This window comes from Cuculus canorus, chromosome 8 (genome assembly GCF_017976375.1).
Source record: "Cuculus canorus isolate bCucCan1 chromosome 8, bCucCan1.pri, whole genome shotgun sequence".
NCBI lineage: Eukaryota > Metazoa > Chordata > Aves > Cuculiformes > Cuculidae > Cuculus > Cuculus canorus.
The window spans coordinates 23,910,859-23,937,999 of NC_071408.1; the positions used below are offsets into that span (position 1 = coordinate 23,910,859).

The 27,141-nt window shown below is 38.7% G+C and overlaps 1 protein-coding gene and 1 long non-coding RNA gene across 7 annotated transcripts in view; one reads left to right on the top strand and one right to left on the bottom strand.

The window, feature by feature from the left end:
• Nucleotides 1–5,179: 5,179 nt before the first annotated feature.
• LOC128852953 (uncharacterized) lies at nt 5,180–9,949 on the bottom strand. The gene is made up of 3 exons (XR_008451120.1): nt 9,760–9,949; nt 9,041–9,146; nt 5,180–5,632 (listed from the first exon to the last, which is right to left on the bottom strand). It is a non-coding gene; the product is annotated as an uncharacterized LOC128852953 (long non-coding RNA).
• Nucleotides 9,950–9,978: 29 nt separating this feature from the next.
• The window catches only part of LOC104060194 (AGBL carboxypeptidase 4), a 954,436-nt gene continuing 937,273 nt past the window's right edge, over nt 9,979–27,141 (top strand). For all 6 annotated transcript variants that reach the window (XM_054073734.1, XM_054073733.1, XM_054073732.1 and 3 more), the window contains exon 1: nt 9,979–10,079. In XM_054073734.1, the coding sequence (XP_053929709.1) occupies nt 9,995–10,079 (85 nt within the window). In that variant the 5' untranslated portion in view covers nt 9,979–9,994. The remainder of the gene's footprint in view (nt 10,080–27,141) is intronic.

The following is a 27,141-nucleotide window of genomic DNA, read 5'->3' on the forward strand; positions in this document are numbered from 1 at the left end:
TTTAATTAGCTAATAGCTGATCTCACTGTAGGGTCTTGATCCTCCTTGCATGTGTTCTTTCATCCTGAAAAAGTCTTTGGTTGTATCTTGTTTTTGAAGTTTCCGTTTGAAATTGTCCTTGCTACTTTTGAATCTAAAATGCAGTAAATTAATTTATTAAAAGTAAAAATTATTGTGAAAACATTTAAGGTTTTGAGTGTAGTTTTATACCTACTGTTCATTATAATATATTGCTAGAGGCTATGAATTAAAAAAAAATTAAAATTTCTTTAAAGTTAGTTTTTCCACCATTCCCGCAGATATTTGGTTTGTGAGAAAATTATGTGCACTTTAAAAGGATACTAGCTAACTTAAGATTTCAGTGCATTTGTATACTACTGCTTGGTCTGCGGCCTTCTCACAGAATTCAAGTTGTTTAAGGGCCATAGTTGGAATGTACAGTGAATGCACTTTAGCGCAGACTGTGTCAAAATAACTATTCAAAAAAAAAAGAAAAGATGTCTTAATAGTGTTCATATGAAAGACAGTAAAGCTCTCGTGAACATCATTGATTTGGAAGAGGACTGCTTGGGAGATTCTTTATTATTAGTTGTTCATATGATATGACAAATGGTGCTTCTCAGTCCTCATGGATTATACCAGTGCATAGAATTGACATTTGAGGGAAAATACCACTGTCTTTTCACAGAAGATGTAGTATATGCCTGTCCTCTAAACCTCTTCTTTCCCTACAATTCCACCAGTACAAAGAAGATAAGCAAGAAGAAAGTTAACAAAGTAGAATTTTCTTTGTTATGGAGACTGCATTTGAATGGATTGTAGTGGCTGGTATGTTGCTGCCAAGTGGAAACCAACTGGAACTGCTGCAGAAGCTTGAGGGTTTCAACTATGAATGACCTGAAGGCAGTTTGCAGGCTTTAGGTAATCCCAGGCTGTCATCCACAGAAAAACACCTGAAGAAGCTCTACAAGATGCATTTGTCACTGAATTTGTAGCTACATGGATGTGTGGTTACCTTCCATTTAATTTCCACTAGCTCAACAATATATATATATAAAAGTATCCCTAATGCTTGTAAATAAACTTTGTTTAAAATGATACTTTGAAATAATATATAGTCAATGATATGAGTTCCTTGGAAACTGCTACAGGCCTGATGGCTCAAAATCAGAGAATTTGTTCTGTGAAAGCAAAGGGCATGCGGGTGCCTAGAGAGCTTCACAATGATGGGCTAATAATGTACCCTTGAATAGGGTGGAGTGTCCATCAGGCTAGTTTTGCTGCTTTCAGTTTCCTGACAAATGCTGAGCAATAATCAAGCTTCCATTTCTACAGAAAACTGGCTAGGTTACTTAAAAAAAAAAAAAAAGAAGTCTTATCTGACCTCTGGAGCGTGCTATTACTAAAAGGAGGGCATAATTGACTTTTTGGATACACAATTATTTGTTCTTGGTGGTGTTGTCCTGAAACAGCATGGATTATAAACCTTATACCCTAGTCATGCAGGCAAAACTCTGTTACCTTAGCCCTGCTGTTTAATTAGCTTTTGCAATTGGACATTGTTTATATCCAAATAAATGTTGCCTGAATAAAGACTTCCCCTTACCCAATTATACCAGATGTTTTTCTGTGAAGGTTCTAATTAAATAGCATCTATTCTTGTGTTTGTTTTAAATCCTGCCTGTTGTGTAAATTTCTGTGAGAGTGCAGTGCTATACTGGGACACTACCAACATTTCTGTCACTTTCTGTTTCACTGGCTGTTGGCAGCTGCTCCCATTAAAAGTTCTTGCTTACTGTATGGGAGGAAAGTCCTGATGGGTGCACTTGAGACCTGGGAAATCAAATCGGTTCTTTGGTCTACAGTGGCCTTCTCAGGTGATGCCAAGTCATGTATGACCCCATCAGGATGATACAACATACTGTGGCTGATGGAGTTACACGCTTGTGTTCAGTCGTGCAGTTTCCAGTACAGAATTTTAAGCAAAGGTGAAATTTACTTGAAAGCCCTCCTTTACAGACATTGTCGAGTTGCATATGCTCTGTCTGGTTTGTGAGCACCTCTGCCACCCATTCTAATTTTTGGCAGTTTCAGGAATGGTCAAGGTTAGCTGCTCTAAACAGTTCCGTAGCTGCTCTAAACAGTTCCGTGCCTGCTCCTTAATCAGACCCTCAAGTATACTTGACCTTTCTCTTGTATAATGAAATGTTACTTTCTGGTGAGTAAGATTTCAAGAGCTTTTATACTCCTGGTCTATTACTAAGAGTTGGTTCCTAAGTTGCCACCACTTTTGTGTGTGCTCAAAATATGAAAACAAAATCAGCTTCCTTTCTGGTATAGTAGCCACTATCCTAAGTGACTCAATGAGCTCCCAAATGTAATATTTCAATGCCATGTAAAAAAGTACAAGGAGTGAGAGATGTATTAATGGGAACACTGTCTCACTGCCAATCCTTATGGGTCAGAGGATTAAGAAATACAGTAGCCCATCTGTGCTTCACCAAATATCTTCATTTAGAAGATAAACATGGTATGTAACTACGTTTTTTACTGTGTGCTTCCTTCATCCAAATATCGAGTCATTCTAATTTCATATTAATGTCTTAATTTTGAAGTTGCCCTTGATGTCAAGATGGATTAGGTAGTAATTACATGAAATGCTTTCTGCAGTTTTTGATCAAATACATATTTACCTGTTCATTTCCTTACAATCTGAATTCAGAGGGTTCCTTCTATAAGACCACTAACTCTTGCAGGGAGGAGCAGAAAGTCTTTATGCTGTGAAGGCTGCTGAAGCTGTAGAATGGAGAAGATGATGTTATGGATCCAAACTTTAAATAAAGTTCATGTAATTTTTTTTTCTACAGACTCTATATTCAAGTTTGGGGACACATAATTGGGTGTGATTATGTCTTACTGAATATCCACTTACTGGCATTGCCGGTTATAATAAGGGAAACAACTTTGGTAATCACAATGTTCAGGAATACCTAGAATTTGATATTACTTGGTGTTGTAGTTTGAGCTAAAGTAGTAAATGATCATTGTTAGTCCATGTGGCTTACATTGGCATAGATCTATTTAATTCCACTCTGAGCACTCCTAGGCCTTGTATATGACAGGAGAAAAAGAGAATTCCTTGCCACTGAAGATGTAAAAAAAAAAATCCTAGGGAAGACAAGTGCACATTAAGGTGAGCCAGCTGTTTACTATGATCTGCTAACAAATGTGAAAACTAAAAATGGCCTTTCTGCACCGGTATTTTATTGTGTATTATTTGCCATGTGTTAGCTAACATAAGCTTATTGCCTTCTAAAGTAAATTCCTGCAGTTTCAGTTTACCTCCTCTCTCCCAGCTGCTACAGGTAATGATTGTCTCTCAGTGATTTGCTGCTCCCTTTTCTGTGCCACTGGAACATTGAGAAATTGTAAAGAAAACACAAATAATGAATTTATTAAAAAGTATGGAATTTAACATGGTTCCTAAATCCATTGTGCAATCTCCTTTCCTCTAAAAAATTACATTTCAGGATCATTTAGACACCTTGGAAATGTCACAAAGTAACAGCTTCTTTAGCAGCTATGCAATTAGAAAAACTTGAAAGTGCTTTCACTACTGAGAGCTTCCAGGGAATTGCAGGGTTCCAGTGTCAGAGTTCTTTGGGCCCCTTCTACCTGCCTCTGAATTGTACAGAAGGGTTATTTTTGCTTAGCATTACACTTCAGGTTTGAAATTCCAAAACTGTCTTCATCAATGTGTTCAAGTCTCAGGAGAACAGACCTAGCCCTTCATCTTTCTCAGATGAAGTGCACTTTTATTGTATATGTGTGTATACCTTTCTGATGGGAATGTAAAAACAATGGTCCTTTATTTCCTGAAAATAACTTAAAAATATCAGTTTTGTAATGGCATTTGCTCCTAACCTTGGGTAGCATTTCCTTTTCTATTCTGCACCCAGGTGGCTGACACTGACCTTTCTTTCCTTTTCTAGTCAAATGTAGGGCGTAAGAGCACACTGGCAACCAACTCCTCATCAAAGCTCTGCCCTGCTTCCAGGAACCGTGAAAAAGGAAGGAAGTAGGTCTGAGAAAGCACTACATGCTAGCAGTCTCATGCTTTTACAAGCTCCAGAGTGCTTGTGGAAGAATGGAAAAGCAAGGTAGTATTCAAAATTCCGGAGTCACAAATTGCTCACCTTCTGTACTCAGTATGGGTGTCATGTGACTGGGTTCTTTCAGGCTCACAGTTTCTCTGTGTAACTACACAATGTTGATGCACATCCGTGATGACAATTGTTAGGAATGCACAGTTCAAAATATCCATAAAATGTAGAATTAACAAAAAATGTTTTCAGGAGTAAAATGAGTTGATGCTTTGCCTGCATGGGCACAAATTGATCCAAGTTTTGTGATCATGGTGTCTCAGGTTTCATATCAGTCATCTCAGCGTAACTTTTTGATTATTCCTGAAGTCATGCACAGAATGAGGGGCGACACAGTTTGACCTTTCCAGACTTGCTGCATTTTAATTTTTCCTATGCTTAGAAATAATTCAGAAAAACCCAAGAGGTAATATTATTTTTGTATAGAACATCTACAGTTATACTAGCCATGGTCAGAATACATTACAGATACTGTCTTGATGTGAAATTTACATTCTGCTTTTAGATATTACATAACTAATGAGAGCGATAAATGCAGGAAGAAGAGAAAGAGTGGATCAAGGTTAATGTAATAACATTATAGCATTCCTCCACTATGTATGCATGTTTAAAAATTCACTTCAGTCTAGGCTTTGGTTTTTCATTTTTGCTTTTTTTTTCTTTATCAGATGTAATTTTCTGTCTGAATCCACCAGACCAGAATATCCTGGCTAAAATCTCTGACTATATGTTTTTCTTTTCCTTTTCCTTTTCCTTTTCCTTCTTTCTTTTTTTTTTTTTTTTTTAAAAATTATTTTTTTTAGGTTGTATTGTACCTACTCTGCATGCCCAGCCAACACCGATGGCTTGTTTGTACCAGAAGCATTGTTATGGACTTTCCTCTGACAGCAGTCAAAGCTGAAGTGCTGCTAGAACACATATTTGAATGCATCCACTACTTTATTCTATACAGGGAAAGCGATAAAAAAAAAAATTATATGATTTCTACACAATTACACCTCCATTTTCAAACTCCTACTTTGAAGACCCATACTATATATGTGGTGTGTGAAACGCATGCAAGACTTGTGTTAGTACTATATCTTCTCATTCTCATCCAGCCTTAACAGGGACTTAAAAATGATTTGTGAAAAATCAATAATGCACCTTACTGGCTTTTTTAAATGTACAAAAAAGAGTGGGGTTTTGCCAATTTTTAAAACACTCTCAAAATATCAGGATTGTAAAATTAGATTTTTATTGATTTTCTAGGAAGACCTTTGGGGTTTCAACAGCATATGTATTGACAGCAGCCACCTCTAGTTGAATCGAAAGTATTGAATGTGTATTGCAAATCATTCCAACTTCAACACATTTGAATTATGCTCGTGTATAAAAAAAAAGAGATCAGAAATCATTTTTCCTTTCAGTTTTTGCTCTTGTGGTATTATGCTTTCTCATGTTCTTTAGTCACCACATAGTCTTGCAGGCTGCAGACAAAAGATAAACAAACAAAAAATGGAATATCAAATGTGTCAAATACAAGAAAAAAAGTAAAACATACTCAAGTCCTTATAAATAAATAGAAAAATGGCACAAATCTGGATTTAGAAAAATAATTTCTTTCTCAATATTTGTAATGAAGGGAGTTGTCAGTCACATTAATTTTTATGTAAATTTACCTAAGCTGATGAATCATAACTGAATTATTGCCTAATCTTCCTGGTTTGGGCCAGCATTTCAAATTCTATTTCTATTGCCTCAATTTCCTTTTGTTTGTTTATATAATGGATTTTAAAAGTCCACTCCAGAACCCATAAGTAATGCAGCAAAATGAGGGGGCCTGCTTCAAGTCACTTTCAGTCCAACACAAGAAGTGGATACAAGAGACATATCAGAATAAGACAACAGTAGGCACCATGATAGACAGTAATCTTGGCACACAGCTGACTGTTCATTATCATTCCTTCAGTAGACATCACAGCATAGAAGATTTTTTGGGAGGGATTTGAAGGAGGAAAATTAGGTGAGTGGGAGTGAGAAGAAGCAACGAGGGAAAGTATGAAGGTGCTGGTTTGAAAATGTAACAAGTAGAGAGTTATTGCTGAATGAAATGTGAGGGGGAGACACTGAATTCTCTATAGGATATTAAAAGATGATAAGGTGGGAATAAGCTGTAAAGAGCCACAAAAGTGAAGTAGCTTTTGCTTGCTAAGATGCTGAAGGAGGGTGGGATACACTGAAATAAGGAATACAGCTGAAACAGTGATTATGAAGATAACCAGGGCAGCAGAGTTTTGCAACGGTGTTCTGTTATTCTTTGTTGTTTTGTGATGTCTAAAATTAGATTATTAGCTTTGGAAGGGCAGGGACCAAAGGCATCTTTGTACTAACAAGCACCCTACTGGACTTCCAAGTGCTCTAAAAAAATGCATAAAAATGAGCAACTACTGCTCCTCAGTACTAAAGTACTACTATTCTTCAGCGCTTATTCTTCAAGTTACACCATTTGGTAGTCTTTCTGTTTTCTAAAGAGCTTTCTATATGAACTTTCCAGTTTTCTCTTGTCAAATCATCTTACTGTTTTTGGGAAGATTGCATATCATCTATATTTAACACCATTTCAGCGTGGTGAGGTGACTACAACATAGCATTAAACTCAGACTGAAAAAACGAGTGTGGCATTTCTAGGTTTTTCAGGTGTTTTAACTCAGAAGAGCTAATTTGACTAGAAAAAGTGTTTTTCCCTGGATGTATTGGATTTCAGTAGACCTTCCTGTAGGTATTTGAGTTGAGTTAATAGAATGGCAGTTAGGTACAAAAGGCCTTTGGATTAGTACTCGTGGTCACCACAAAAGTGAGGTATGTGAATAAAGAGGCTGAAGAACTGGTATGGAAGGTTTCTCCACAGGCACTTAATTCTTAGAAATTTACAGATGAAAAATGTTGACTATTAATAGATAGGAATGAAATATGGATGAGAGGACACTAAAGCTGGAATAGCAAGTAGAACAAAGGGAATGAGAGGACTTGGGGACATGATAAGAAACCAGACTAGAGTTGCAGACTTGGACATAACTAAGACCTAAAAAAACAAACCAAAACCAAGAAAGAAAAAAAGAAAAAGGGAAGTTTAGATAAAGGAATGATGAGGTAAGTGATATGAGAAATTATTTGAAGGAGGACTGGGATGGGACATGGCTATTCGGGAACCTAAAAGAAAGGGATTCTGGCAGGATAAAGGATGACCAGAAGCAAAAAGCATCCTAAGTTACTGATAGAGGCATGGTCACCTGTTCATAGAGAAAGAGAAATCCAGACTTGATAACAGACTAGACAAGTAAAGAGGAAAAGAAACAATCATCAGGTGAGGTTTTTGTGACAGACGGACAGGTAGGAGGTACTGTAATGCATATAGGAGGAGAGATTCCAAGAGCGGATGTTTTTGTCTATGTTAAGCTTGAATTGGTGCTGCTGATGTCTCTCAATGGATGTACAAGAACATTTAATATAAACAATCAGCCATGAGATCTGAATGGACAGAAGAAACAGATCAGAGTACATATGGTGTATTCTGAAGAGGGCTGTCCCAGGATCGTCTGCCCAGCAACAAACAAGGAAGAGCACAGGGCCTGGGTGATCTGCCAGCCTGGAGAAAGACTAAGGGAGAGGATGTGGGTGTGTGTGCATACTTACTGCAGTTCACTGTCAGCAGTGAGCAGTATCCACACTCCAATATTCTGTGCAAGGGTGTGTCTTCTAAGCCCATCACAAAGCCCCCCATGGTAAACCACTTTAGGCAGGTGTTTTGTCAAGTCACTGGCATGGGAATGTGGCTAAAGTAATGTTAAGTTAGCTTATATAATACTGAAATAAGATACTGAAAGTGAAAAGAAGTAGATGAAGGAAAGAGACCTAAGTACCACTGAAGAAAAAAGGAAACAGCAAAGGAAGAGAAACCACAAAAATAGATGCTGCAAAAATAACCAGAGAACGATGAAATGAACAAGGGCAGAAATGAACAAGGGCAGAAAAGGCAGGAAGAAAGGAAGCAACTGACCCTACAGAAATATCTAAGTGTGTAGAACCTGCAGGTATTTTCCATGTGAGTCTGGTTCAGATGAGTTTAACTGGAGCAGAAAAGGCTCCAGAAGAGGAAGACAGAGCTGAAGTGATATTTAAAGAACAGAACTTTAGATGGAGAAAGATACAATTTGACCTGACTTGATTTTTAAGCTTGGATTACTTCACTGACTAGTCATCAGTCACTAGGAAGTGGTTGCATTAATTTTCTAGATATATAAAAACAAATGCTTGTTTACATAGCAATAAGCACAGTCCTGCCCATTGGCGTTGCTTAACATCACATGCACACTCTTTGTTTACAGTATTAACAGCCACCCACTTTGGAGTATATTCACCCTCATGTCAGTGAAATATACGTGTGAAATATACACAATTCTAGACCTTCAAGCTTCTAGCATTGAGCTTGTCCCACGGCTAGACTCACTTGTGGGAGCCTGGAGTCTGTCTGCATTGAGGACATACAATGAAGCTTCCATCACAGCCTTGCGTTAGTGAGACACGCATGATCAGACCCAACGCGCTGGGTCTCTTGGGAAGCACACACATAATTATCCCCTTTGCACCAAAGACTTCATTGCTGGATGTGCCACATGGTGAGTGTCACCCAGTGGGTCTGCCAACACATGCACAGAGAAACCCTCCTGTCCCCGGGAAGCATCACTATATTTGCCATATGGTCAGGCTCGCCTGCTAGGTCTTGGAGAAAGAGACAGACGGGCAACACTCACATAATGAAGCTTCCCCACTGGGCTGCCGAAATAATTTTTTTGTTTCAAAAACAGTTGACATGACCGCCACAGGGTCTGACTCACCTGCTGAGTTTTAGAGCAGGGTTGTGTAGTCACACACACGTGGATTTGCCATTTCTACGAAAGGGTGCCTCCTTGTAATGCCTGTGCTTCACCTCAGTTTACTAGGCTGGCAAGCAGAGCAGAAGAGACCCTTATCCCTGGGGAGACAGGGACCCCTAACCCGCCAGGCCCCCCTGACCCTTCTCTCCGGTCTGCAAGGCTGCAGTTGCTCTCTGTTGTGGGCGCAGGGGGATTTGCCCCTACAAGACCTGACTCCTACAGGTGAGGAGTGGGGCCTGGGTGAGGGCTGAGAATCATAGAATCCCTAGGTTGGAAAAGACCTCTGAGATCATCAATCCCAACCGTAACTGTCCACTACTACATCACATCTCTAAGCACTTCATCTACCTGTCTTTTAAATACTTCCAGGGATGGTGACTCAATCACCTCCCTGGGCAGCCTCTGCCAGTGCATTGATAATCCTTTCGGTGAAAATAATTTCCCTAATGTCCAACCTGAACCTCCTCTGGTGCAGCTCGAGGCCATTCCCTCTCGTTCTATCACTTGGGAGAAGACAAACGCACCCCTCGCTACACCCTCCTTTCAGGGAGGTGTAGAGAGTGACACAGTGTCCCCTCAGCCTCCTTTCCTCCAGGCTAACCCACCCCGCGCAGCTCCCTCAGCCGCTCCTCGTTCTCCTGCCCCTTCCCCAGCACTCGCTTTCTGTCTTTCTGAGGTACCGGCGCTCCCCCCGCTTCGCCGCTGCCGTAACTGCCGAGGCAGAACCAGCCACCGGGAGGAAGATCACGGTCCCCGCACCCCTGGGCAAGCGGTGCTCGCGCCCCCAGCCCCGAGGGCATCGCTCACTGCCCCCTAGCCCCGTCCCGGCCCCGGCCGGGCTCCCGGCTCGTCTTCTCCCCGCTCCGCCATGGCTGGGGCGGGCGCGGGAGTCCCCAGGCCGTGACGTGCGTTGCCATGGCGACGGCCGGGCAGCGTCTCGCTCCGTTGGGGGGGGGAATGACAACAAACATGGCGGAGAGGAGCAGGACGGCAGAGACGGGTCAGTGGCGGCCGCAGGCGCCCGGGCTGGGGGAGAGGGGAAGAGCCCGCCTGCCGCAGGGCCTTCTGGCAGCAGAGGGGGCCCGTCTGTTGGCGCAGCGCGGAGCCCTGCCCTCAGGGGAGAGGGGGTAGAGGGCACGGGGGGGATCGGGGGGGAGGCCGGTGCCCAGGCCCGGGCGGGAGGAGAGGGCAGCGAGCCTTCGGGCACGGAGCCCCCAGGCACCGCAGCCCTGACCGAGGGGTCTGCCCCGCTGCGGGGGGAGCCGAGAGCCCCGCTCGGCGCGGGGAGCTCCGGGGTGCCGAGGGAGAGCGGGCGGCGGGGTGGCTGCGCCCCGGAGTCGCAGAATGGTTTCAGTTGGAAGGGACCTTAAAGATCATCCAGTTCCACCCCCATGCGATGGGCAGGGACACCTCCCACAGCCCAGGCTGCTCCGAGCCCCATCCAACCTGGCCTCGAACACCTCCAGGGATGGGGCAGCCACAACTTCCCCGGGCAACCTGTGCCTCACCCCCCTCATCATGCACTGCAGGGCTCGGAACAATTCTGGGCGACTGAAGCACTAACGCGGAGGTGGACGAGACCCAGAAAATGTGAAGTTAGTGGTTTTGTCCAGAGTCCTGTGCTGACAGACGCACACAACCGCTGCAGACCCTCCTGCCGGTCCTTCTCACGTAACATCCCTGAATACCAGCCTCCCCACACAGAGGCGAAGGGGCAGGGGTGAGGAGCAGAGCAAAGCGCTGCTGCACAGCAGTTCCCTTCACACGAGAACCCGCGTCCTGTCTTATTTAGGAGGGGAAAACAGCGCGTGAAGACGCGGGGTTGGAATTGAAAATGCACTGCAAGGCTGATAGCTTGGGGGTTGACCTGCAGGTGCTGCCTGGCCTGGCCTGGGAAGCCTGAAATCTGCCCTTTGCAGAGGAGCAGAAAGCTGCCCGCCTTGCGTCTCACCTGCTCTGTGCTGTGAGGGTCTCTTTAAGGAAGGTGCCAAATGCCATTCGTCGTATTCAGGATGCGTTAACAGTGACTCTGACTATGTACATGAACATGAGTTTGTAGGGGAAACTAAAGTTTTGTGTTCCCTCGTGAATGATGAGGATGCTCTGGATACAGAGGTCTCTCCTTTGCGTAACAAAACACAGTTAAGGTCTTTACCAACCTACAGGAAAACAAAAGCCCCCCGAATAATACATGATAATTAGAGATAAAATGTGTAGAGGATGAAACAAAGATACTGACAGTTTGTGTTTTTAAAATATTTAATACACCACAGCATCGTACATAGATTATCTGGGTTCCTGGACCAAAAGTTCATTTTTCTACCCTACTGTGTTAGCTGCTGTGCTTTTCAGCCTCAGAAGTGTCTCCAAATGAAGATACATTATCCGTAGAACCAATTTTGGGTTTTTGGGCCACTTAAGGTGAAAAAAGTGATAAATACATGAAATGCTATTGTGCTCTGGGAAATAATATCACAAAAGCTACATCTAAATGGATTTGCCTTAAGTTTCTTGAACTCCCTGTATTCAGCCATGCTGTTTATGAACCCCTGAAAGCACACAGTGAAGTTTATTATGCATTAAACTTGTCCACTAGGCGGGTGATTATTTTCATCCACCGAGTTGTGCAGCACTGTACTAAACACAGTTGATCAGTTCTGACTGTGCTATGAAACAGGAAAGAAACCTCCAGTGGCCACTCAACTTTGTCAGCTTTCCTCCCTATTTCAGCCACCTATGCCTGTGCCTGTGTCAGTAGCTCTCTTTTAATGCATAATGTAACTTCCCTGCTGTTCCAGATGAGTGCATAAGCTTACTTTTATATTGTGTTCTCTGCTATATTATTGAAATCTGCAACCTAACAGTGTTTGCTTTTTATTTTTAACATTCCACTTCTAACCAATCAGACACTGGCATTGTTGATATGCACGTAAAGTAGTTAGGGAGCGTTCCTAGCACATCCTGGCTGCTTAGTATGTCTTCATGATGTGTCACATCTGGAGTAGCCTTTAGGAGATAAAAAAAAAATCTAGTTCTGCAACCGCATTTTGCACAATTTTAAAATTTTATGTATGGACCCAAGGGGAATAAAGCCTTTACAGATGGACTGAACGTTGTTCAAACCCTATAAATTGTTTTAGCCAATGTGACTATAATATACTTACTATTTCATTTTTACAGTAACACCATGTTTTTATTCCTGGATCAGAAAACCCAAGTAACAACTAAGTCTTATCTTCACATCTGGAAATATTGTTATTCCTAATTTTCAAATGAATAAACTGAGATAGAAATGAAAGTTAATGTATCCATACTCTATAGCAACACACATTGCTGTTATGGATCATTCTTTTCTGGTTTAATTCAGTAACCTTTTTTTGATGAGAGTCAGTGTCAGGGTAAGTTGTCTGAAAAAATATGAGATTCAAAAAATCAATTTTCTTCCTAAATATTGTCTGATACCAAGTGATATATATCTAAGATGCCTACAATCACTCTAAACTCTTAGCTTTGAAAATATGTCATGGCAAGAGGTTTTGTGTATTCATTATACTTTATGGAAAACATACCTTTACATAATGTAAGAATTTTTCATTTCAGTTTTATTAGTATCTCCTTATTCTTCTATTACAGGAAAGTATATCTGGTAATCGTTCTTACAACGGTAATTATACTTACTGCTTATTTATATATAAATCTTTTCATATTTTCATTCCTTTTTCATATAGGTTTTTGTTTCAGCAGTAGTTTTTGCAAAATTTTAAACTATTTTTTTCTTGGGGAAGAGGGATTAAGACACTCAGAATTGCACGAAATACTCCAGAAGAGGGACTACTATCAGCTTTTATTATATTCAGCATTATTTTCTATATCATGGTTTAAGCCAATCTGTGTGTTTCAAATGAGATTGAGGTTTAATATCGAAGGCAGATTATCTCACATCTGTCTACTACAGAATTCGTATTCTAGTACTATCCTCTCTGGACCAGGCAGACATCTGGTCTAATCCATTAAAATAGTTTCTGTGTTCTGATGTTTGGTTAGAGTGCTACAAATCAACTTGCTTTACCCTGGATTAATCAATCATTTTCCCATTGCATTTGGCTCCTTGGTGCTAGCTGGTTTCTTAGAACTGCTTGGATCAGCTTTATCCCTAAGTTTGTATGCTTCCCTGTTTGGGTTTCCAGGCTGAAGCCTTCGTGTCTTAAGTTGGGAATCAAAATTAAAAGCAATTTAGATCTTAGGAAATTAAATCTATAGGAGAAGGAAAGTGCTTAAGTTAGTTACCTTCAGGAGCTGGTTTGACTTCCAGTTGTTCTGCTCAGATGACCTTAATATCTCAAACCTTTAGAAGATACAGGATACAGCAGGACAGCCAGTTTAGTCAAGGTTCTTCAAAACCAGATCAATGTTATGTTTACAGTTCAGTAGCAAAGAGGACCTTATTAACTTCTCTAATGAGAGTTTAGGAGCATATCAGAGTAAGTACAGAATGCCTGTATGTCATTCTCCCTGGGTTACTCTTATTCATCTAGGGATCTGTATTACCTTCAGAAGACTTGCTTCCAGAGGCTAGAATGATCACAGGATGCAGGTTATCTCTGAGTTCTGTAATAGTTTTCTATCTGGGGCAGCTGCATATGAGCCTGGATTGACAGTTCTAATATGTGTTATTCCACAGTTGCTAGTCATTTTGTGGATATTAGTATTTCTGATATTTGATTGAGTCATTGTCATTGAAATCATAGTGAAAGCAAAAAAAAGGCATTTACGAACAGTACTGGACAGGATATAAATATATGTCTTTAGACCAAAGATCCTTGTTATGGGAACAAACAGGTTTCTCAGCTGAATGTGTAGTTTTTAATGTTTATTTACGTGTCATGTTAGATACCTTGCAGAACCATGTAAGTCACATTTCTTATTAAGAATGGTTAGAATTTTCGAAAGCATTCACAGTTGGGCTGACTTAGCTTCAGGGAGGACAGCTTCAAATCACTGCTGAGTGCTGAACCTCCACTCAAAGTCTGGGTACTATTTAACATTTCTAATGTACTTAGTGTTGAGATCATTGCTTCAGAGATCTGGTTGAATAGCTGTGTAAATTCTGTAGGGTTTTCTAATTAATTTTAATATGATAGTGCTGAGGCGGTCTATTTTGAAAGTTTGCTTTTGAGTATTCTTTCAAAAAAGAATAGTTATTCTTTTAAAAATATTTGATCACTTATGGTATGAAAACATTCTGGTATGGACATATTCTAGTTTTAGGAACATACCTTCCTTTAGGTGGCCTTAATTATTAAATAAAAAGGCGAACTAAATAAGTGAACCTTATTTATTTTTCTTTAAATGTAGGCCTTTTTGATAGCTGGAACTTCTCATTCACCAGCTTAATCATAAGGTTATTTAAAATAGAAGAAATCAGCTAACTACTTTAACAATATTATTTAATCCTGGCCTTTAAAATAACAGTGTATGTCAGTGGTAATTCTGGTCTTTCAGGCAAATTTGATTTCTTCAATTGAATTGTCCTTTCTTAAATTATTTCTGAACTTTCAAGCGTATGTAAACAGTGTAGCTTATTTCCCAATATCCACTACTAACCTGTAAACACAGCTGAATTCCAGTGACTGGGAAAAGACATTGTAGTCTTCATGCTGAAAGGGATCTGCCCTCAATATCCTCCTATCAACATGAAGAGGTTCCAAAAGCCAGAGAAAAAGGGTACTGGGCCCACACGTGCAGATGTTTGCACACAATAAAGAGCTATTTGGAGTTGTTTATAAAATGCTGCAGGATGTATTTGTAAACAGATTTAAAATGTGTTTTGTTTAACAAACACGTTTGCCAGAACTTACCAATATCATCAGTACATTTCAGCATAAGCAGTTCGAAGTCCAGGGGATATTAAAGAAAGGTTTTTTAGTAAATTTGCAGCATTCTGGAAGACCATTCACTACTTTAGTTTTTACTGCTTAAGTTGAAATATTCATTGAAGTGATACATAGAAATTAACTATAGTTGCTGCAGAAAAATATAATAATCATTATATTCTGTTACCAGTAGGCTAATATCCAACTAATTTCCAACTTTTACAGTTATCTAGTGGGAACAATCCCCACTAGAAGAATTCACTGAAGAAGGGCTGCTAATATTTTTTTGGTACTTACAGCTTTGATCATATTTCTATTACATAATTTGCTTTATAAGGAGAACCGAGAAATACTAATGAAGGCTTTATACAGCCAGAAGATATAATTTCAGAAAAAGAAAGAAACAGGAATGTGTTGGGTATTCCAGTTGCCACTTCTTAATGGTTTACCATTTCCTAGCCATATTTCAAACAGTTTTTTCTTTGACAAATAATCAAAGCTTTTGAAAGTTACTTACCTCAAGCCTCCCAACGTTTTTTTATTCCAGTGAAGTTCAAAGCTCCCTATTAATTATTAGTGCTTGTGAGAGGACGTTTTTGAATTTGTAAAAAGTAAAATGAGACATGTGGAGAATTTTAATAGGTTTTATACTGAAATTTGTAAAACAGAAGTTTGGGCAAGTTTCTTTAGTGTTGCTATCACTGTACTTAGTGGGCTCACGTGAAAAAAACAGATCAACCTGAGAGTGCATTTATATGGCCTACATAGCATTTCTGTTTTGTGAAGTTGAGCTTTATAGATTTAATTCCCATTAAAATAGTTTTTAAAGTCAGCTTGCTGTGTTAAAATGTAACTGGCTCAGTCTCCACATGGGGCCACTAACAGGACTGGGAAACTTTAGATCTGCAGCACAAGTCTGCTTTCCAAAAGGGATATCTAGTAACGATAGCTGTTATGTTTCACAGAAGAAATGGACAACTTGAGAGATTTTCCTTTCTTTTCCTTCCTCTTTCCTCCAGCAACACCTGTTGAGGGATGCAGCCAACAGAGTGAAATGACTGTGTGGTCATTGTTATGTTTATTTTTTCTTAAATAAAGAGCTAGGACACCCTGATAACAGAATGCACCATCCCCTGGATTAATGAGGTTTGACTGGAGGTGAAGAGGAATTTGGTACAGATATTTACTGCTGGTGTCACTCAGACCCAGCAGTGCTGCTTCTGTTCAGCAGTGGTGCTGCTGGATGCAGGCTGGATCCAGCTGACCCACTTGGGTGAATACATTGTGCCACATCACTCTTGTTTCTGGAGGATTGATTGTGCTGCTCTTTTCCAGAACTATGTGATTTTATAGAAACCAGCTCAGATTTATGAAGTAATCCCCAAAAGCAGTTGGCATGCAGAGAGCCTTGATGCAGAATTGCCATGTTTAGGTTGAATTGTAACTGAGATAATAAGCTGTGACTGCAATTAATCTACAATAGAGATAAACCAACTTACAAGTAGTTGAGAGATGGTTATGAGTACACATCTTTGTGTCCCATATCCCAGTTTCTATGTCACATTGTCCCCATAACTCATAATTTTGACATCGACACAGAGGCAAAGTCTCTCATTTAAGTGGTATAGTTTTTAACCTTAGGTTTTTAAATGTGTTTTTCAAGGAATTTTACTATTTGTATGTTGCAATGCTTTAGAAAGCTCTGCTCTATTAAAATAATAATGACTTTGATTTCGTTTTGTCACAGGCTGTGCAAATTCAGAAATGTGGACTTAAGCATGACATCTAGGTTCCTGATCCTGCAAATGTTTGGCATTGAGTTTGATGTATATATGTGTGTAGTAAAGTGTTTTCATTATTGGCTCTATTTTTGGATAAGTAATGTATTAAAGTTAGAGACTAGAATCTATAGTCCAATACATGTTTTCCAATATACTTATATGTCCCTGTTCTATCTAAGTGTAGTTAATGGTCTGATTTTGTAGATTCATTGTGGCAAAAACCAAGCGTAGAGAAGGGAGTGGAAGAAGAAAGTGGTTGTCCTAAATTATTGTTATTAAATAAACAAGCTATCTAGCTGCATTCCATTTATGTGCTAATTCTTAGAGCTATTTACTTAGCAGTGGATCTTACAAATGAGAACTGGCAAGATTTTGCTTTTACATATTGTTTTATAACCACCTTGAAAAATGTGTTGAATTTCATTCTCCACAAAAGCAAGTGGAACATCAGTTCCTGTGAATCACCAAAGCAGAGCACAGGAATTCGTTCCAAAGAAAGCCCAGCTGGATTCATTACAGTTCTACTGATGTGTTTTCATTCGCAATAAGCAGCAAAGTTACTATGCTATTATGGTAAACTTTAAGGCTGGGTAACACCTATCAAGTGACTATCATATTTTCATGTATAGATAGTGCACATGAGATAGCGTGATGCACTTGATTAATGAAAAATTCCTCAAATAACCTATGCAAATCCAAAAGCAGCAGCATTATTTCACAGAAACCGTGCATGTTAAATAGGATTGTGAGATAAACTTACCTATACCTGAGGTCTGTAGTACTACAGAATAACAGATGTTCTGTAAGTACAAAGAATACCAGTATGTCTGCTGGCTATTTTATTTCTAAGCAGTAAAAATAATCAGTAATTTGATCTTGGAGCTTTCTGTACGTAAGCCTTCCTGTAGGTAGAAGTTTGGCTTGTGTTCTGAATATTTGAAATACTTCGAATGCATTTCATATTCCTATAAATATTGTATCACATTTGCTTAGTTAAAAAACTGCTGAATATGGTGTATTAGTTAGTAATGTTCTCTGTAGTTAACTCCTGTTATGTTGCTGATGCAAGAAAGTTAATAGATCAGGTTTGCTTTGCTGACATTTTTATGTAAGAAAACAGGAATTCTGAAACAGTGTTTAAATCTTTTGCTATTCAGTACTTAGTGAATAAAATAAAACATTACAATGATCTAATTATTTGACATGAAATACTAGATTATGTTAAAGTGCTTCTTAACTGAAGAGTAAATTCAGCAATGTGAGTGGGGAATGCTTGGGTGGAAGAAATCCTCAGTGGCTTAAAATATTACTTTTTGCATTGGACTGTTTTGGAAAGTGGCGAGAAAGATGTTATTCTCAACTAAGAAGTTAAAGGAGTTGTTTCAATGAGTAATTATAACTATGTCAGTAATTAATAGTGTAATTGATTTCAGCAACCTCAGGGAACCAACTGTAACAGAAGTAGTATTAAAATCCCCAAATTATTCTAAATATGTAATAGTCAGTTTAAGTCCAAAGTGAAAAAATTAGCTGCATCTGAAATTACTGTTTACTTAAGTTGACTGACAAAAGACATGCCTACCTCTGAATAAAGAGTACATAGGAAGCAAGGGTAAACTCACATCTTTAAATTACACATAATCAAGAGCCAAAGAAAAGTAGATGTTCGACCCAAAGAAGGACGCATGAATTGTGGCATGCAATACACAAGATGTTAATTATCAATGAATTTATCACACTCATAACAATAGCCCAAGCAGTTGTACCAGTGTTCAATTGCCCAATCCTTCCAATCCTTTCTGAAATACAGGATCTTGAAAAGAGAGGTGTTGCTATACTGCTGCTGTGTTTCCAGACAGGATTTTGTACTCTGTGGAGCCCTTGTGGAAAGCCTAGTTTCCCATGGTTAAGGATTCATTACCAGCATAAAGATGTTAGTGGTTGAGTCAGGAATTGAATTCAAGTCTCTTGAATGCTAGACTTACTCAGTAGTAATCAAATACATCTTTTTCTTTGGACAGGTGCATCCACAACAAATTTACAGTAGTCACACTGTAGATATGAAAAATCAAAGTACCTTTGAATAGTGGGTATGGTGTGGTGCAGTACGCAGCTGGCCTGTGTTGAGGCCCACCAGGCTGATTGCTTATGGAGAATGCCTAAGAGTGAGCTAAAAGCCTGATCCAAATTAGAAGGCACAGCTGAATTAGCTCAGTGCTGAACCTGACATAATGCCCATGCTATGTATTTTGGTGCAAAAGCAATGGCCGTTTTTGCCCATCGACTTTAAAACAGTCTATTTCAGTCTAGAATTAAAATTATTAAATGGAATAAGAACCATTAAAATCTATGCATTTTTTCCAACAAGCAACAAGTCTATTTATTCTAGTAGCAGATGAATTTTTTGAAGGTATTTTGGACTTCTGCTTCGTTGTGGAAAACCTTCTCTTGTAGGAAGTTTTCAGGGTGCTCAAAAATGAGGTAATCAATGGGAGAGCGGTCTAGTGGATAAAGTGGAGTTTTGTTGCCGAGTTTGTGCAGTTTCTGCAGAATCTTTTGCAAGATACAGAGTCTGATGTTGCTATGGAGACTTTTTAATTGACCAGCTATGGGGCTTTTTGATTGACCAGCGTTGGTTGTAAACATTGCAGTTCTTGGTGTGTCTTGTCAATTTGCTAGCAATATTTCTCTGCTGTGATGGTGTTGCTGGGATTCAAGAAGTTGTAGTGGGTGATTCCACTTGCCAGCCACAAAACAGTGACCATAACCACTTTCTTTTGATGCAGCTTCAGTTTGGAGAAGTATTTTGATTCTTTACCTTGGTCCAGCCACTGCAGGGAATGCTGTTGGCTGTTATATAGCATCCATTTTTTGTGATAAGTCACAATGTGATCATGAAATGAATTGTTGTTGCACAAAAGAAGTGGAGAGCAGACTTCATAATGGTGATTTTTTTTTTTTTTTTTTGGTTTTGGTTTTTGTTCAGCTCGCGTGGCAGCCATTTGTCCAGTTTGGTGCAAATGTTGAACAACTGTTGAATAGTCACTGTTTAGTCCTTCTGCAGCCTTTTGATCTGTTTTGTGTAGCTCTGCTTTAATAAGGGCCCTCAACTAGTTGTCACCTACCACAGAAGGACATCTATGACCCTCCTGATCTTCAAGGCTCTCATTTAATTTATGTAATTTTTTGGAACTGATATTGAACTGTATATTTGTTGACGGTCCCCTGGCCACGTGCTTGGTTGCTATTGCTAGCAGTTTCCACTGTTTTTTGTCCCCTTTTGAACTCAAACAACAAAATTGCTTGAGTTTTCTTTTTTCCTGTCTTTAATTTGACAAGGTAATGTAAAAAAGAATAAATAGTGAAAACAAACCCATTAGCTTTAATAAGTAGAGTGATTTTCATGCTTTGAAATGGTAACTGCATGAACACAGTTAAATAAAAATTTAATCTAAAGTAAGCATCATAGTTTACAATGACAAAAGTGGCAATTTCTTTTTCACTAACATAGTAGAAATGCTATGGACTGAACGCCAACAAGGCTGCAGACTGAAGCTAAGTCCGTGCTATAGCTTATTAGCTCAGATGTAGCATCACAGCTATTGCTGGCTTCATTTGGCCATGCTGGAAACACAGCAGATAAGCTCATGTCTTCAAAAATATGGCATAGGCATCTCTTTAAAGGTAGGTCTGGGAAGCCTCTGTTCAATCCGAAAACACGTTAAGACATTGAAAATGCAAGGAATTTTGCATGAAAGGGTAATTTTTCATAAATAGAAAAAGCACTGTTTATATGTTTCTTACTTGGTCTTGCCAATACTCTTGAAAGACTTCCATAATAATTCATACTCAGTACTTTCAGGAGATGCTTTTTGTGGGCAAACATTTTGAATGTGACAGTCAGGACTGAGGAGTATGAAGCCGAGGACAATTAAAGTAAATAAAGCCTTGGCCTTTTGAGAAAGGGAAGTAGGTTTATTTCAGCTATTATAGCAGGAGTAATTATTACCTATTGAGTGGTTTTTTTATTTTATTTTTTTCAGGTAGGAATCAGTTAGTCCTAAAGAAAAGAGACACACAAAGTTATTAACTGACATTTCAACCTTATTAGTCCTTGAAGGATACATAGTCATGGGTCAGGGCCATTGAATTGGTTGCATTTAGCTTGTCTCAACATGAGTTAGAAACTTATTTTGTCAGGACTTCTTTCAGTTATGCTGTCTTTAAACCAATTTTAATTATACTATTCTTGTAGGATGAAGACAGCCTCATTCGCAGAGTGCTCGCTCCTAGTCAGGATATCATGTTATGACTGTTTGTGAATCACGTGTTGTGCTCTTAAATCAGAAAAAAACCCCATTTATTCTAGAATATACACTGTAGATAAAGAAAAAAACACATGGAGAAAGTAACATTCTTATACTGAAAACACTTCTTGCAATTAACTACGGTTTTACTGCATAGGAGGGAAATGGTCAATGTAGTCTGCAGGCCAGATCTCTGTGCTTTATCAGTCTAAGTATGGATTAAGTTCATCTGTTTCATACCTTGCCATATGAAACATAAAGATTATACGGGAACATTAAAGTCTGAGCTGCAGCAACTCTAACTGAATCAGAGTCCTTTGGCAGGTGCTGTTCTTTGAAGGTTATTCAGAAATATCTTTTAGTGAGCATTTTTGAGGTAATCATTCTGCCTTTAAAAACCTTGTTGAAGAAAGGCTTTTGAAAATACATAGTATATACATGTCTTTCATTTATATACCTGAAAGTTTAAGCTAGACATCCTGCTTTTGTTAAATCAGTGCTTCGTACCTGGGGCAGCTGGTGAAACATGGATATATACCTAGCATACATGTGTATATATGGATACGTGTGTATCATATATCCTGGAAACTTTCCCTTCCTTTCTTATCCCTTTCACCATTCTCTCCTGCTTATAATACGAACCTAAGTATATGAAAGCTGACTTGTTCCAGGATTAGGTGGCATGGGAAATATTTACAACTGCTTAGGGTAGCACTAGTGAATACTTGTGAGTGACTTCAACCACTAACCTCATTTTTCAGTTTTGTGGGTAGTATCATGAGCTTTTGCTCTTACCTGGCATTTTCTGCAAACTACAATTCCAAAGCCTACAATTGTCTGCCTGTTTTGACTCAGTACTTTTTGCAGGTCACATGCAGTCCTTGTCTTTGGGAAATGAGTTGCTTACAGATTTAAAAAACATATGAGATCCTATGAAAGAAAGTTTTACCCATTGAAGTTCTGTAGTACCACGCAAGGGATCTGCTTTAATGCGTCAGTTCCTTTCCTGCCTTAGAATCCCTGGACACAGAATTTCCCCTCGCTTGGTAGGAACATCCCCCAAAAAAACTTTCGCTGAGCTAGACCTTGAATTCTTATCCACTCTTCAGCTGGTGTTTCAGCATCTCCTATCATTCATATGCAGAGCTGATTCTCTGAGCCATCTCTTATCTCCCAGAAATGGTGGACTTGCTGGTATGATTACTTTTGCAGATGCAACTCTGAGGGCTAGCTGAGCGTGGTAATTATTATTTACTCTTTTCTCTGCTAGTTGGAGATGTATGTGATGCATCATATTTTTCTTTACAATTTATGTTTTATGCTTTTTGTTTGACCTGTTTTTTGTTTAAAGAAGTATTGCTACTATAGCAACTGTTGCATCATGTGATATCTTTGATATTACTAAGATGCCAAATATATTGTTAAAGAATATATCTGTATATCAGATGAAATTCATTGATTCTTACAATGTTTTTAAATAAATGTGTTTTCAGTTAACGTATTTGGTGCTATTTTTTTTTTCCAGTTTTTTTTTTCTTTTCATTTCTGGTGATAAGTATTTTAGTTAGAAATTATAAGTACAATAAAACAATAATAGAGATTTCTTTTTTTGCTTACTGAGTTCGAAACATTAATTGCCTTTTTTTGTTTTCATGAGGAAAAACTGTTCAAACCTTCCTGGAGATTTTTCGTTTCATTACAGTGATACAAGGAATACCATTACCATTTGCCCCTGACAAGAAAGTATATCCTTGGAGATAGACCACACTGAGATAATAAATATTCTTGAAGTTATGTTTTTAGGTTATATGTTGGAAACAACTATTACATATAAAATGAATACAAGTCAACACAAGTTGACTTATTTTCTTTTCTTGTAAATTCGTAAGACAATGCCAGCCACTGGGAGCGAGGAATCATTGTTCAGATCGGTATTTGTCTGCCAGATGTTGTTTTCTGTTCAATATTCTTTACTAGATTCTGGAAAGGAGCTGTGATTGACCTTAAACTCATAATTGCACCTCTCTCTGGATCTAGTTTTTTTTTGAATGGACAGAATTTACCTGGTAATTTCTGCTAAACTTGTACTTTTCTTTTTTTCTTTGTGTTTTCTTGGATTTGAATATCTTCTTGCAGTTTGGAGACAGACTCTTGACAACTAGTCTGTTGGTCAAACTGTAGGAGGAAAGTAATTGAAGAGGCAGTTACTTTTAAGGGTGCTTTATCTCAAATGTTATTTCTAAATAACAACACAGCATTACTATTTTTTATAACTAGACTAAGCTGTATGAGAATGCTCTCTGTAATAATGAACATTTTCCTTGTTCTGCTTGACCTTTGAAATAGGTAATAGTGATAGTGTGGGCACAGTTTCAAAATGTGAGGCAGCAGGCGTGGGTGGTACCACGCTGAGTATTCTCCCAAACCCCGGGTATTAACATGATTTCTTCCATTTCTATTCCAATTATGGTGACTGTAAAATAAGTACATTTCAGACTGACAGCACTCTCTGCAGTTTGTTTTGATTCTCAGGGTCATACCCATTCCTTGCTGCAGGACATGGCTGTAAAGATCAAAATGACAGTTGTGTTTTCTTCTTCATCTTAGCATTTTTTAAGCTAGTGGAGCTGGAATTCTAAGTTACTGTCTGCTGCTGCCTGTAGGATTTTTAGAATGACCATGGAGCATTCAGAGTAGATAGCAGAAATAACAAGTCCTGCTGAATATCAGTGTTGCTGAAGCCTAGGGACAATGATATAAAACCTTTTAATTTAAAAGAAGCATCAAAACCCAGGAGAACATAATCAGCTATTAAGGCGATAGATTTCTACAAATGCAGATGTAAAAGATTTTTGCTAAAATTACACTGTTTTCAGTTTTCTGATTGGTGGAGAAGACACTGTTACTGGCTTATCCTCTGTAAGCATTGCTTGTCCAAAACATGAGTTGGGCAATGTTCATCCAGAGGCTTGTGATATTTAGAAGCTAATAGGAGTTGCCATTAGTCATCCGAATCAACTTCTGTTTATTGCACACTGTACTGAGAGTTCAGATTCACTTCTTTGCACGGGTTTACAATAACAACACTGCTCAAGGTGGTGAAACTCTCTGCTAGGATACCTGGAAACTTTTCTTGGCCCTTGTGTGATGGGAATCTGGCTATTAGATCTTTACACCATAGAAATTTTCAGTAGCAGAATTTATCCTCATTTTCTTCTAAAGTAAATATCCCAAAGCAGAGTGAGAGATGTCTCCACCACATTTGTAGTATTTAATTAAAGACTTCTACCAAGTTCACTTGCAGTTATTGTTTCTTTTCATGTTACCTTACCTTCCTAATTGGCTGTCCTTCTTAGGCAATGAGTCTGATTGTAAGAATGATGCAGGTTTTTCTGCTCTATATTTTTCTATGTCTTTTCTAATGCAGCTGTGCTCTCCTACCTAATGTAGCATGAGGGTAGCTGCTGGCTGCTAACTCTATGGATTCTGATGTTAGTCACAGCTGGAAGCCGGGCTCATTGTTTACCCAATTCAAAGAGTAACTAGTATTTTCTAAAGAGGTAGCTCCTCTAGAAAATGCAGTTTTTCGAGAAAGGGTACCTAAATTTGTGTGATGTGTATGGCAGCAAGTACTGTTCTGATTTTTGCCTAAATGAAAAGATCTTGACTTCAGCCTTTGACCTTAAGAATAACAAGAAGCTCTAGAAATTTTCAAACTCTTCCTCCTAAGAATCCAAATCCCCTGTTACTGATGCTGTTTATTTTCACTAGTTTGATGTGAAATATGTCTGTAATGACAATAGTGATGAATGCAGATAACAGAAGACTCTGTCCAGGTTTTATTTTTAAATCTTATATACTTATGGAGATTTTGGACAACTACAGATTTTATACCTGATAGAAAATTACCAATAAAGTTTAATACTGTGGTGAAAGTAAATCCTAGGGATTTGCTGGAGACTCGAGGAGTTTAAGCTATGAAGAATTAGAATAAAATAGTTATGTGTCTTACAACCTATAAGAAAAATAATGGACAAAATAAGAGCTACAGTCTGAGGAATTGTCTTTGCTAAGTTACTTTCCCCTTTGTTTGTCTTATCTAACCTTTTTTCAAAGGAGAATCTGATCTCCTTACGTGTAATGTGCAGTATGTACTTCAGTTAATTCTCTTCTTTCCCTTGCAGTTTGTTTCAGATTGAAGTACTATTTCCCTTCCCTACCAAGGAAGGGAATACATCCTTGCCTTCAGTCAGGAAAATCTTCTTAGGGCTCCCCAGTTGTGAGGGCAGTATCTTTTTATTGGCCAGAGGACTTACAGCACAGCGTAATGGTTCTCCCTCTCTGAAGGTGGTAATGTATTCTCAGCAACACTCGTTGCATCTGCTGAACAGACAAATGTGAAGCCACGTCTTGTAATCTAGTAATACAGCAATGCAGGCTCTTTTTCGGCCAGGAGTCTGGCCTTTTCTTTATCACCCTAGGAGAACGTGCCAGCAGGGACCTAATGCTGTTGTGCTATATAATAACATGAAGCTCAAAGACTGCAGTTTTGTTTGTTTAGAGATTAACTAACTATAATAAAACTCAAAATATAGCAACAGTACATTCTGAATATTGAAAGTACTGTGTTATAAAGAACATGCAAGGAGAGATTAATATTATTAAGTGACTATGAATTATAGGCTATTTGATGATTTTGTTCTCGTTCCTGAATGGCTAAATTAGGCCAGAAGGAGCAGATGGAAGCTTTTTGCTAGGACACGGTTTCTTGACAGCTTCCTTCTGCATTGTGTAAAGATTCCAGTGACAGATTTTCTTATTTGTTAGTTAGGTGGAAAGGGAAATGTAGCTCTGTCTTCTGCCTGCTTTTCTTACACTGTCATATCGTGGCAGCATTATGAATGGAATCTTTCCTAGTTTATCTTTATCTGAGTGGTGTTTCCCAGCTATCTTTTAAGAACTACAAGAAGCCCATTACTTTTAGCTGAGATTTAAAAATGGGAATTTGCCAGGAAGAGTTCAGTCTTCTTACTGCTCTACTCAGTTGACTCTCTGCTTCCCTCCCGTTTGTTCACTTTGGTCCTTGGCAGGTCATGCATTCTTGGTGGACATCTTCAGGTTTTCTCTGAATTTTTCCTTGTATCCTTGATTCCACGTGTTGGATTACAAATGATTAACTTGACTATGTGCGACGGTACGTGAGGGCTCTTAATCAAAGTGACACAGAACTGAAACTAGGGAAATGGTTTTCCTGTGACTGCTGTTTGGAATTACAGGTTGCATGATACAGAAGGATGAATTGTATCAGTTGACGCAATCATGGCCATACGGATACAGAGATGCCCCTTTCAGGTCTAAGTTTGCCTCTGGTGTTACCAGCCTTTAAACAAATTATATCAGTATGCTGCCAAACTCTACAGAGTAAAAACTGTCTAGCTAAAATTATCATAAGTAACAATTTTACATTTAAAGAAAACAGTTTAAATGCCACATTCAGCTTTCTCTGGTCATTGTTCAGTCTAAAACTAATAAGCTTGAGATTGCAAATAATAGTTTTGCTAAAAAATAATAGCATGCATTATTTAGTATCTAACTGTTTCAATTACGATAAAGTAGGAAAAGGCCTAAATTCTCTTTTTTTCTGTTGCAGCACTTCTTAAAGAGAATAAGTTTCAAGTTTTTTTCCCTGGGAAGACTGGGGATTTATAATCCCAGTGTTGACCTGAATATACATATTTTTAATCTGGGATTTATGTACTTCTGAAAATATGGGTATATAATAGAAAGCCTGACAAACCTTTTAACTGTCGTGTCACTAATATGTTGGTATAATTTGTTACCTCGGCCAAGGTGTTTTGCCTCAAGAGGTGGAATACATTTATGTATGGAAAGGTCAGTTTTAATTAATAAGCTGCTTTCATCATTCAGGGCCAATATGAATTGCTTGTAACATTTGTGTGAAATAGTTTTCAATATAAAAATAAAACAAATTGAGCTTTATGTCACATCCATCATCCCCTGTAACCCATTTAAATGTCAAAAAATCAGTGCAGACCAAAAGTCTATTTCGAGAAGCCTTAGTAGGCCTATTTATCAGAGTG